The 13,916-nt window shown below is 44.5% G+C and overlaps 1 protein-coding gene across 1 annotated transcript; it reads left to right on the forward strand.

Annotated features, from left to right (window-relative positions):
• Positions 1-692: 692 nt before the first annotated feature.
• On the forward strand, positions 693-13,916 carry LOC311322968 (uncharacterized protein). The gene is made up of 2 exons (XM_084455087.1): positions 693-769; positions 8,318-13,916. Exons 1-2 carry the CDS (start codon positions 730-732, stop codon positions 9,631-9,633), a joined length of 1,356 nt encoding a protein of 451 aa, XP_084311213.1. The 5' UTR covers positions 693-729; the 3' UTR covers positions 9,634-13,916.

Below are 13,916 nucleotides of genomic sequence, written 5' to 3' on the forward strand. Positions count from 1 at the left end.
ATTATATGCCAGAACGCCAACTAACACCTAAGTGAGTTTATTGTCTTTGAAATCGAGAGTTTAACATGTTTTTGAATGATTTTTCAAGATGCCCATCCACATCCATTGTATGACCAAAACGGTGGTAGAGCAATTATCAACTTTCTCGAAAATGCTAGCTTTGTCAACGTTTTGATCTGAATCATTGTATATGATCATATGTAACCTTAAAACAGGGCTAAACATGCATTTTCCCTTCACTACTCCTTTAAATTTCCAAAGTTATCTCGATGTCAAACGCATGGTCAAACGTCTTATAATATGCCGTAAATAAGTTCCAGGTTGTCGAAAAAGAGCCTACCCCTTTCAGTCCCGAGACGGGATGCTTGGGTGTTCAATGGACCACTGTTTCCGTTTCAATAACCGTTTTGCAACGTTTTGTCGGGGCTGAACCATGGTCTGGTTGTTGGACCTTTATTTAGAAATTCTTTGAAAGAAAGATACCGGACATGAGTTTCGTGAGTAGCCTAGGTCCCAAGGTCTGGACTACACTGCTGGAGCCTAGCTGGAGCAACTCGTAGCGTGTCCTAATTTTAAACCGTAAAAATGTCAAAACTCCAGCTATTCAGAGATTTTGTCAACGAGCGATTAGCAGCGGCAGCTTTGGAGATATTTGGGCAGTATGAAAAAACGCTTGCAGAGCGCCAAGAGGAAATCTGTCGTTCCGAGGACAAAAGCACGCTGCAAACGATGTTGGACGTTCAATCCGAGATCAAGCTGCATCGAACAGGTTCTGTATGCTATTTATACCCTCATCTGCATTATATTAGCCGAGACTATAGCCTGTGCTTAAACCTACGGCGCATCCTGTCAGAGAGGGTATGTTAAGCATAATGCACTACAACCCATTGTAGCCTATTGTGCTTAATTCATGTGTAGCGGATTCTGTCAGGTAGACAATGTCGAAATGTCTATCGACATTTCCTACCTATATGCGATGCGCTACCCATGAATTAAGCTAATAAAATGGCATTCTGATAGATATTCGCTATCCATGGTTACTCAAATGGGTCGTAAGGCACTAGTAGGTCATCCTGAGGATGTACGCCCAGAACTGGTTTCAGAACATTCCTCAGAGTAGTAGTCTACCGCCCACCTGCGCCATCGAATCGCTAGCTTTTCGGTGGCGTAGCTGGCTAACGTAAATAATTGTCATGTGCGTTTAGTCAGAGGACCAGAGATAGAACCCAGCATGTGCAAGTGAGGAGGGTGGAAGCAAAACTGACCTGCGACCTGTGACAGTGCTAAGTGCCCTCTAAAAATGCTTACCATGGCAGTTACATCTAGGCATGAGCGGGTAGGGATTTTGACATGATAACCTTAAAAAATACCATGGTTTCACTGTATCACGGTCTCACCTCTAAAATGTGTTATTGTAAGGGACTGTTCAACATTTATGGGAGGGGATCACTGGAGGAAAACAGGGGAAGGTCATGCTTTTTTAATTTTAGTCCAAGCGAGGGTTACTGTTTTTTAATTTGAGTCCAGGGGAGGGTCATACAAATTTGAATCGATCAAAATAAAATAGTTTCTAAACCTATCATTTGATCTGTAGCTCAACTGTAGCAAATACTGTAAATGTATTTGCATACACATTTTTTTTGACTGACTATTTTTTTGACTTGTCAATGTGTAGGTGCGCTGTCATCGATTATGTTTTCATCTGTCCATATCATGGTGCTCTGACAGTCTGCAGTCTGTTTTCCTAGTAGGCTGATCAGAAGGCGTTAGCTGTGCACTGTTGCTTGAAAGTTGCATGCTTTCATTTTCATTAACTACTGATATATAGGCTCAGCAAAACTGTGTTGGGCCCGGTGCTGACTTGAAAACGGAAAACACTATAAACTGAGGAATCAAACGAGGATTGGAGGAGTTCTTGCTGCCTCAGACGGCCATACACCGTGTGGATGACTTCAGTGTTTACCCAGGGATTTTTTTCAGGGGTGCTGGTAGGCCTCCCGAATCTAGTACACAGTAAATTTTTTGAGTAAATTTTACTCAAATTGAATACAATTCTACTCTACAACAGATAACATTTGGTCCCAGTCTAAATAGAGTAAAACTTACTCTTACTGCAAAGTTCATTTTTCTGAGTTAATTCTACTCTATCCAGTGTTCATATTTAACTCTAGATTATGAAAATTTACTCTATGTATCATAAAATGAAAACAACTCTACTGCCATTTCATCCAATATAGAGTTGCATTTCCCTCTAAGTTGTATTTCCCTCAATATAGAGTGTATTTCACTCAACATATAGTTGTACTTTACTCAATATAGAATTGTATATTGGCCGCGTTTACCGAAGAACCTTCTTAAGGAGTTAAGACGGCTCCAAAGAAGAGGTCGCTAAGACGGAGCCTTAATGCTGTGTTCACACTAGGGCTGGGACTTTTGCCCAAAAATCATATTCGAAGTTCGTTTATTTATTAATAATAATATTCGAATATATTCGAATTATTATTAATAATATTTTTTACCATTAAATTCTTACAGAAAGACCTACCTAGGTTTTAAAATAAAGTTGTGCACATTCTGTCCACTAGTGGGCATTGTATCATAGGCAATATCGATAAGCAATGATGTTTTCAGAATGATTTTTTTTTTCAGATGTCTTAGTTATATCAAGATTAACTGCGAGGGGAGTCCCAGCCCAGCTGATAACCCTCCGTTGCGGGTTGGGGGGAAGCAACGGTCGGCTGGGATCCTGCCTCTCATAGTTAACCAGCAACTGGTCAGTGGACGGTACCAGGCAGCCTACGCTATGTCTGAATCAAAAAAGGTTATCAAACTAGCTGGCTAGGATCATTTAAGCATAACAATCCAACGGCTCCAACTCCCCCAAAAGAACCCCTCCACTGCACAAGCACCAACCCCAATAATAATAATAATAATAAGCACAAGCTACCGAGTGCAACGTTAGCCTTGCTAACGGAGATAATGCATTTGGAGGAGAGTTGCAGCTGGTGCTAAACGAGGCAAAGGAAGAATATTTTGTGGACTATTATCACATCCATTTCACAGTTGGGATTATACAGAAAGGTGAGGATCGAGCGTGTTGGATGACCAACTCAAATGCCTGGCTAGCTCAATATTGTTGTGAGCCGGAGCCCGTCGCTTTCACTGGATGACTCGTGAAGCATGCTACATTTATCTCGCATACTAAACATGTTTTCGTGGAGTAGTATAGGTATGTACTAAATCGCATGTAGTAGGCGAGTTGCAGTATGTACTATATAGTATGTAATATGGACATTGGGACACGGCCCAAGCTCCTTGGTAAGGGCTGAGTAAGGGCGATCAACCTTCTTGTTTACATTTTTACTTGCTTACCGATTGGCTATTTGGATCCTGCCGTCACAGTCATACAACGACTATTTTTTAGTAACTAGTTAGTAGTTACTAGTTAAGACAACGCCTAAATTGCCGTGGTGCAACCGAAATTAGACACCAAACTAATATGCGACTAACTAGTAGCAACTAAGAGTTTAGTCAGTGTTTAGGCATGACTACATGCTTGGGTTTATGGTGCGTTCCAGGCAACCCGTAACTCGTGTTTTTCCGACGTCCTACACGTGAAAATGCTCTGGAATGGCAGTAGCCTACATCGATCTGTACGAGTTCACGGGTGGGAAGTTACGGGTTTGACTGCCATTCCAGAGCATTTTCACGTGTAGGAGGTCGGAAAAACACGAGTTACGGGTTGCCTGGAACGCGTGCTAACTAACGTCACCTCCTACAGGAGCCCAGGTGTCCAATAGCCTTGCTAATGAGCTCGCGATTGCAACTTCACCAGGCGTGAAAAACCCTCTGAATCTGAATCAAAAGCAACGTTTGCTAGCCAACACATTTACAAAAAATTATGCCTATAACAGGTTCGAATATTAAGGGCTGCCTAATATTCGTTCGAATACCAGTATTTCTGTCAATATTCGAATTATATTCGAATCCCGAAGTTCGGACTCCCAGCCCTAGTTCACACCGGGCGCGGCGAGAGAATTTGCGCCGGCCAGTTGGTCGCCGATCAATTGGTCGCCGCGCGGCAACATTCTGGTCAATCCTGGCCGTTGCGCCGCCGAGTTCTGCGATTTGCGCCGCCCGTGCCACCCGCCGCCCAGTTTGCGCGAATTGTATTGACTTTCTATGTAAACTCGCCGCGCCACAGGAAAAATTTGCGCCCGGTGTGAACACAGCATGTGTTTCCCGAACGTCTTCTTTGAGCTCTTCTTAATGCCCTTCTTAGCACTCTTAAGAAGCTTCTTTACAGGAGCTGTCCACCACCTCGGTACTGAAAACAAAACAATTGATGCCAGGTTAATCGATTGTTCCACATAATTGCATGCTCCCAAATTAAAATTTGATGTAATAAGTGGCGTCCTACTTACCCCCCATCAATAAAATAACGCTAAAAATGAACACACGGGGAAATGAGGCGCCCGACCGCGATTATAATACTAATTGAACATATACAGAGCAGTAAACATGGGCTAGATGCTTCATAAGAGAGACATGACTAACAGGAGAGTACATAAATAGTTACAGAGAAGTTGCCTACATGGTAGGCCATTATGTGTTAGCTATCCCTGTAGTCTCTAATATGATATTTAAGTGAATCATATAACAAAGCACATAAGCACTTAGCAGAACAGGCTCATAGAGAATGCCGCAAGGCAGAGGTGGGGAAACAGAAAGCAGAGAGCCAAGGGTAAAAAAGGGGTAGGGTTGGCTGGATAGGGACAGCTGACGACACAGAGTGGGAAGGAGCTAGTCACGAGGAGGCAGGGGGCCTTTCCAGGGGCCACAAGGTGGACTTTTGGCCGGGGAGGGGGGGGGGGGTTACTTCTTCGGGGCCTGCTACAGGGTGGCCTGCAGGAGACAGGGGGAGTCCACAGGACCTCTTTAGAGTATAACAGGGAGAGGCAGGGTTAGTGGTTGTACACCACAGCAGACACAGGAGTATCTATCGGACTCAGGGTGGTCTGCTGGTGACAGTGGGGCATCCACTGGACCTGGTTAGAAGATAGGAGGGAGAGAGAGAGGCACTAGGGAGAGGGAAGGCAGAACAGGGTTAGTAGCACACAGAGCCATAAAAGCAACACAGATATTAAAACAGGCAACCTGGAGCAAGCTCCTGGAATATATATATAAATGTTCTAACTGCTAAGAACATTTATAGAGCAATAAATTACATTAAATTACATTTTCAGAGCAAGAAAGGCTAAGAGCATCATGGGAGAGGTATGGCAAACACTGGTGTGTGTCTGTGTGTGCGTGAGTGTGCCTGGGCCCAGATAGAGGCAGGGGTTGGGGTAGGGTGGGGGTAGGAAAAGTATACAGACCCGGGTTAGGGTGAGGGGATCCGAGCCCAGGACTGGAGTATGTCTGTGTGTGTGAGTGTGCCTGGGTCCAGGTAGAGGCAGGGGTCGGGGGTAGGGTGGGGGTGGGAAAGGGATACGGACCCGGGTTATGGTGAGGGGAAGGGGGACTGGGCCCAGGTCCAGGCCTAAGCCTAAGCCGGATGTGGACTGATGTGTGTCTGTGTGTACGTGTGTGTGTGTGTGTTAACTAAATACTACAACATCCACAGCTGACTCGGGGGTATCTATCGAACTCAGGGTGGTCTGCGGGCGACAGTGGGGCATCCACTGGACCTGCTTAGAAGGTAGGAGGGAGAGAGAGAGGCACTAGGGGAGGCAGAAAACGGTTAGTAGCACGCTAAGCCATTGAAGCAAAAACAGGTGAAAGGTGCTAGACCTATATAAATCCACGTCATTCTTATTATAAAAGGAATCCATTCTGATAAGAGGGATATATAGCCTACGGTAAAACATTTAAAACACATGTAACCATATTACATAGAGGAGAGATTTTTAGGTTTTCCCCAATTTTAAACACTAAAGGGTGCATGAAAGAAAGAAAGGCAAAAGGGGAAAACACAAGACGAACAGTGCGCATTAGATTAATATCTCCTTTTGCCTGACACGGCTGGATCTGCAAGCGTTTGGTCGCTAAGAGGAGTGTTAAGAACGCCTCAGACCCATCTTACAAATTCTACTTAACAAAAGATCGTCTTTGGTTAAGAAGCATTTCGGAAAACGCGTTTGCTTCTTTCGGGAGCCTTAAAGGACAAAGCTCGTTTTTGACAACCTGGACCTTATTTACGGTTAAAAACGGTTGTTTTCATCAATCTGTCTTTATGAATCGCTAGTTGTGCTTACATAGAGCGTAGGCCTGTTGTGGTTTTTCACATGCCTCTGTAATATGATCTTTAGAAACGTCTTTAGAAACGAAATAGCTTCCTCACTTGCTCCAGCACGCATGTGCACAGCGTGCTGGAGCAACGCTTGCGCGCTGTGCGCATGCGTGCTGGAGCAAGTGGGGAAGCTATTTCGTTTCTAAAGAGTTTCTAAAGATCATATTAAAGAGGCATGTGAAAAACCACAACAGGCCTACCTTAATAATACTTTTCAAGAGAGATAACAAGATGATGCTGAAGTTAAGCGAATGGTCAACATGAACTTTGTCAAGACAGAAGGCACAAACACAGTCTATTAACAAGCTTATTCATCATTACTCAGACTGACAGCCTGAAGAAGGCAGTTACATGGATGTTAAAGCTGAAAGAGCTGCTTCAAAGTCGGTGAGGCTAGAAAAGCATTTGAGTCACAAGTCCAGAGAAAACCGGGTCATTGCTGTGCACACAGTGAAGGCCAGGTCTGGGTTGGTGGAGGTATTCCAGCGTGCAGAGAAGAAGTTTGGAGGCTACTTAGGGTTGAACAGCAGCAGAGCATTGGTGTTGGAGGCCAATTCGTTCAGTGCCACTCATTTAGGTGTTGTGTGGTAGTAACTCCAATGTGTGTGTTGACAGTGAAGTTACCTGCATAAATGACGGGCTTCGGATGGGAGTGATGACGCAGACAGCTCTGACGGTGGGGGCTTGTATATGTTGATGACTGATGTTTCCTGGATTTTAGTAACCAGCCACTTGATGTTAGAGCCTGGTGCGGATTGGCTACTGGCTGACCAGCTTAGATCAGTCCTGACGAAGGTTGCCACACCGTGTTGCTTACTGTAGGTGGACCCAGCGAGATGGAACCCAGGCATCTTGAGGATGTTATCATCTTTGCAGTGTGTCTCCTGCAGGAGCTCAACCGCTGCCCAGTTGGAATCAGCCAAGTGATGCACAACCTCGAGTTTGGCAGTGGTGAGGCCCTCGCCATTGAGTTAAAGCACTGGCAGGCCTCAGTTTTCGACGATGGGGATGACCGCCCGTCCTGAATAGGACGCTCCACCGTACCTTGGCCTACCAGTTCGATGTTTGGTTGGCGACATTCATTTCGCAAGTTGGTCTTGCACCATCTCTTGCTACTTGCAGGGAAGGCGCGGAGGCTGTCGTCTTCTTCCTCATCAGCGGTTGTGTGCAAAAACATCTTCTTCCCCACTGCCATCAGCCTCATCAACAAGGCTTGTGTCCCCCTCTGACCATCCCCTCCCCCCTCCCCCCAGGATATGGTCAGATGGGGACACAAGCCTTGTTGATGAGGCTGATGGCAGTGCAGTGGGGAAGAAGCTGTTTTTGTGGCATGAGGTCTTGGCCTTAATGGACCGCAGCTTCTTGCTGGAGGGGAGGTGTATATAATATTGGCCTTTGTTGGCGCAAAGTTTTCATGGTAGACCTGTTTTTAAAACCCCACTGCTCGAGCCCTTCTGTGCTGGCAGACACTGAGCAACCTCCCATCAGGGCGCACATTACGGGCACATAAAACACGCACCCTGGACGCTGCTTCAGCAGCTCTGCCACCCTAACAATTCTACTGGTCCCAACTGGCCATCCCTATGAAAATGTTCTGGGGGAGCCACTGTCCCTAGAACTGAACCATCCTGAATTTTATGTCGCTGCTCAATTGTTCAATTTGTGCATAGTCTGGAACTATCATCATGAGTCTACTGTGATGTCACACTTCAAGGCTTGACTCCAAATTCACTGTGTTCATAGAAAACGTTTTGTAGACATGGTTATTGGGAGTTCTCTTCAGTGCTTGATAAAATGACTTTTTGGACTTGCTAGCTAGCTCCTCCAAGTTAAGGGGAGGTGTTGATAGCAGGCTAGCACTGTTAAGTTAGCTCAGAGCAAATTCTAATATGGCTGTGGTTAGCGATTTAAAAAACGAACCCTTGTCTGAATTGGATTTCCATGATTTTCACTGTCAGACATGTTATATTGTAGAGTACCGAAGTAGGCTTTTTATCCTAATATTTATCTTCATTTTCCCCCCAGATGTCCAGCAGCTCTCTCTCCCAGAGCCCCCACAGATTAAAGAGGAACAGGAGCTGTGGATCAGTCAGGGGGGAGAGCAGCTTCAAGGGCTGCAGACTGATACTACAGACTCCATATTCACTTCTCCAAGAGTGAAAACTCACTGTGATCTGGAGGACTCATCTCAACTCCCACCTCTTGACCAAACTCCAACTGTGGAGACCATAGAAAGAGACTCTCTACCCACCAACACAACTGAGGTACAGATCAAAGCAGAGTCTGATGAAGAGGACTATGGAGCACCAGAACCAGCCAGTGACTCTCAGCCCCGTTCTGTAACTCCAGACTGTCCTGCAGCTCAGAGTTTAGAAGAGGAGGAGGAGAGAGGAGGACTGCTGCCTGAACTAATGGCCTGCGGCCTCAGGCCTCTGACTACCAGAGTGCTGAAATCGCCTATCAAATCAAGGAGAACACAGGCTAAGTGTTCTAGACCTATTCCCAGCCCTTGCGCCAGCCCTGAGACTTGCCTCAAGACCAGCCCCTGCCACTGGACCAGACCTATTCCCAGTTCTGGCACTGAGAGTGATGATGACTCTTCTGGGGGTGCTGAGAGCAAGACAGCAAAGAATCCATATGAGTTTGAGGAACGTGACAAGGCGATTAGTCAAAAGGGTAGTTTAGTTGTCCATAGAATAATCCACATAGGAGAAAACCCATATCAATGTGAGGAATGTGGCAGAGCTTTTCATAAAAAGAGCATTTTAGTTAGCCATCAAAGAATCCACACAGGAGAGAAACCATATCAGTGTGACGAATGTGACAAAGCTTTTCGTAAAAGGAGTATTTTAGTTGTCCATAGAAGAATCCATACAGGAGAAAAACCATACCAATGTGAGGAATGTGACAAAGCTTTTAATGAAAAGGGTAGATTAGTTAGACATAGAAGAATCCACACTGGGGAGAAGCCATATCAGTGCCAGGAATGTGACAGAGCTTTTAGTGAAAGAGGTAGTTTAAGTAAACATAAAAGAATCCACACTGGTGAGAAACCATATCAGTGTGAGAGATGTGACAAAGTTTTTGTTCGTAAGTGTAATTTAGATGTCCATAGAAGAACCCACACAGGAGAGAAACCATATCAGTGTGAGGAATGTGACAAAGCTTTTAGTCAAAGGACTTCTTTGGTGAATCATGGGAGAATCCACACAGGAGAGAAACCATATCAGTGCCAGGAATGTGGCAAAGCATTTCGTCATAAGTCTTCTTTAATGGACCATGGAAGAGTCCACAGGAGATTGACAACATATGAGTGCCAGGGAAAGTGTCAAAGCTTTTAGTCAGACAGACTGACTGATTATCCATTTGATTGAAACTGCATTATAGCAAAGTATAACAAAGCTTAAATTCTAGTGTTAATAATTCTTTAATTATTTGAGGAGACACAGGAGAACCCATATCTGAGCTGTTGTGATAAGAAGGGCCTGTTTCGTCCCATGAGAGGATGTTCATGTTAATAAGGGTATCATTTTGGAAATGTATGACATACTGTATATAGTGTACGCATTTTGAGGAGGAACCTTGATCAGAAAGCCGTGAAACAATACATTATTGTGAGACTTTGTTTAGCACGATCTCCTGTGTGCTAGGCACATAGCTGTTTCACAGTCTCGTTTAGAGCTGATAGCCTAATGATATCTTGTATGTTATTCACCCTTGTTCGAGGTATGTTTTGTAGCGAATACATTGATTCATTGTTTCATTTTACTATTTAGATAATATATCTATTAGCCAGCAGTACTTGATTCTTGTCATTTACTATCTTATCCTACTCTATTAATATATTGCGGTATTAACACAAGTTGTTGTGGTCCCGACCCCCTCCCTGTCACTTCCCCCTGAGACTCTGCACCATGTCACCAGGAAATGTTCCTAGTGTGCATTATCTTGTGCTCCTTGTCCTGTCCTCCATGTGTGTTGTTTGTGTCCCCAGCTCCCGTCACGGTCCCTGTCTTCCTTGTGTCCACCTGCTCCTAGTGCTCCAGCTCTCGCAGACTGCGTTGCAAATCGCATACTTCCATACTATATAGTATGCCAAAAATGTATGTAGTATGTCCCAATACATAGTATGTCACATGCAGTATGGCAAAAAATGCCAGGATGTCCTACTACATCCGGTTGCATTTTGCTGTTTGCAGGCCAGCACACTTTTCTGGCTAAACTGACCCACAATCCTGTGCTCATCAGAAATTGTCACGTGCGAGTCGCACCAGAGGCATTTTGATGAATCCCAGCTGTGGACGAATGTCGCTACATGGACAGCGGCAGATGTCGTCAGATCTCAAGGCACAATTCCATTTTCAATTCAATTCAATAATTTATTTGCCATGTCAACACGTTGATAGGGATGTGTCTGGGTTCGCTCATCACATCAAACAAACATCAAAACAAACGGCATGCAATACACATACAGTACAAGTGGTATGTGGTAGAATGGTTGTGTCATATGACACATGAAGTGCAGCAGGTGCTAGGCGCCTGAGGTAGTTTCTGTGCAAGTTCAGATGCTGGATAGCTTTGGGATGGGCGCTATCCCGAAGAGATTTGTCCTGCATGTGATGCTCCTGTATCTCCTTCCTGATGGGAACAGATTAGTGAAATTGTGAGCTGAGTGAGGGAGATCAGCTGTGATCTTTTTAGCCTTCCTGACTATTCTGCTGGAGTAGATGGAAGACAGCAAGGGGAGACTACAGCCAATGATTTTAGATGCTCTACGTACAACTCTTTCCAACTGAGTCCTGTCCTGAGTGGTTGTGTTGCCGTACCAGACAAGGATGGAAAAAGCGAGCACACTCTATAGCTGATCTGTAAAATGAGTCATGGCTTCCCGACTGACCTTGAACTTTTTCAGCTGCCGCAGGAAGTAGAGTCGCTGATGGGCTTTGCTTATTTTGAGACTGGTGTTGGGATCCCATGAGAGGGATTTGTGGATGGTGGTCCCAAGGAATGGAAAGGAAGAGACACTGCTATGACAAGGTAGTATGTCCCAATTGGATACTGCGTGCAAAGTACATTATCTGGACAAAAGTATTGGGCCACCTACACATTACACCTTCAGGAGCTTTTATGACATCCCATTCTAAATTCAAAGGCATTAATATGTTGAATGAGACGGTCTAGCTCGCAATCTCCATTCTAGTTCATCCCAAAGGTGTTATATGGGGTTGAGGTCAGGGCTCTGTGCGGGCCAGTCAAGTTCTTCCACACCAACCTCCCAACCATGCCTTTATGGACCTTGCTTTGTGCACTGGGGCACAATCCTGCCTGAACAGAAAAGGGCCTTCCCCAAACTGTTCCCACAAAGCCGGAAGCATAGAATTGTCTGCAATGTCTTGGTAAGCTGAAGCATCAACATTTCCCTTCAAGGTCAACCCCAGAAAAACAACCCCAGACCATTATCCCTCCTCCATCAAACTTTACAGTTGGCACAATGCAGTCAGGCAGGTAACGTTCTCCTGGCATTCGCCAAGCCCAGACTCATCCATCAGACTGCCAGATAGAGAAGTGTGATTCATCACTGCACAGAACACGTTTCCACTGCTCCAGAGTCCAGTGGTGGGGTGCTTTACCCCACTCCATCCGACGCTTGGCATTGTGCTTGATGTAAGGCTTGCATGCAGCTGCTCAGCCATGTCATTAAGCTCCCAGTGTAGTTTTTGTGCTGATGTTAATGCCAGAGGAGGTTTGCATTGGCGTTGGTGATTTTTACCCTCCATGCGCCTCAGCACTCGGCGACCCCGCTCTGTAACTTTACCTGGTCTTAGACTTCGTGGCTGAGCTGCTGTTGTTACTAAACGCTTTGCCTTTGCAAGAAGTGCTCTCATGTGTTCCTGTTCCTTGCATTTGACATTAAAATCTCCTGAACCTGCTCCGCCTGCCTGCCATAAGCATCTTTTGGTCTACCTTACCTGCAAACCCTAACACAAGTTGGCTTACTCACATGTGCTTATGAGGGGCCGGGAGCCTCAGCTGACGCTCCCTCTTGTATTTACCAATATTCAGAATATGAATCTTCCAAGGAAGTCTGACTTCCCATGCATGAAAAATCACAAAACTTTGTACATGGGTCCAATCCTATGCCAGAAGTCTTCAACTGGCATTGTGGGCCAATAGTCCAGATGAAGGATAACAAATCAGCCGTACATGCTATCACTTTTTCAACCACCACCAACATGTAGGCCCAAGTGAGCAGAAACTTCCACATGCTTTGAGCTGGTGGGAATTATGAAGTCCATCACTCTTTCTCTCAAAAAACTGTAAAACCTATCTAACCCTACTCCCACATTTTTTGGTCAATTGACACCTCAATTACTACACTACATCTTCAGACTGTCCTCCACAGACAATCTGTACAGATTTTTGAAATATCAAAAATTGAGCCCACAGCGCATCAAAATTGTTTTACTGTTAATGACAAAAATGACATGACATGGTAGATGTAGAGGGACATTTTTCAGAACTTTATCTCAAAAAATTTATTTTTGACACTTTTGAAGTCCGTCCTCATTTTGTCCCCTCAGACTGCTGCTCATACAGGAAAAATACACTACCCACACTCCTATAGTGCAACAGCAATGTCTCCACCAATCAGAGACATTGTTGGAAACCCTGCGCCAATAGTGGACTACAACTGGCTAAATTGACTGATTGAGAGGACACCTGTGCCACTGATTGTTTGGTTGGTTTCCACCTGTCTTTTTAGTCTGTGTATATAGCCTACATGTAGCTCCTCTCTTATTCTTTGTCTGTTCATTATTTGCTGTAGCTGTGTGTTGTCCTGTGCCAACTTGTAAGTCTGTAAGCTTTGTCTTTTGTTTGCCACTTGTTGAGTGTATAACTTGGTTTTATTGTTTAGTCTTTTGCCCCCTGTTGTGCCTTTAACAAACATTTTGTGGAAACTGCTGAAACCATGTTAGATGCACCATGTTAGATGCACCTGTGATATTTACATGCAAACCTTGTGATTGTGATGTTTAAGTCAGTGTGAACCATCTATGTTAAATTAAAAAAGAAGAAAAAAAAGAAAATCATGTCACACAGCCCAATGGAGTATGCATTAGTATGCGTTCTATATTCCCCTGGGCTTGAACTCTTGCTGAGCTACCCACTAGTAAGCGAGCAGCGTCTGGTTCCAGACCAACAAGATTAATGTTATGGAGGGGCCAGCCCAATCCCTGGACCTTAATCCAATAGAAAACTTGTGGGGTGACCTCAGAAATGCTGTTTCTGAGGCAAAACCAAGAAATGCAGAGGAATTGTGGAATGTAGTCCAATAGTCCTGGGCTGGAATACCTCTTCACAGGTGCCAGAAGTTGGTCGATTCCATGCAGCACAGATGTGAAGCAGTTCTCAGAAAAAGTGGTTATACAACTAAATATTTGTTCAGTGATTCACAGGAAAGCTAAATCTTGATAAGCATTTTTCAGTTTATACAGTAAATGTTTGAGTTTGTAAAGACAAATGCAGACACTGCTATTTTTTTTTAACAGCCTAATCCCTTTTCCTCACTTTCTTTAAGAAATAACAAATTTTATAAATTTGCCTTGTTTTGATTTGGAATAGA

The sequence above is a fragment of the Borostomias antarcticus genome (genome assembly GCF_949987555.1).
Source record: "Borostomias antarcticus genome assembly, chromosome: 21".
Classification (NCBI taxonomy): domain Eukaryota; kingdom Metazoa; phylum Chordata; class Actinopteri; order Stomiiformes; family Stomiidae; genus Borostomias; species Borostomias antarcticus.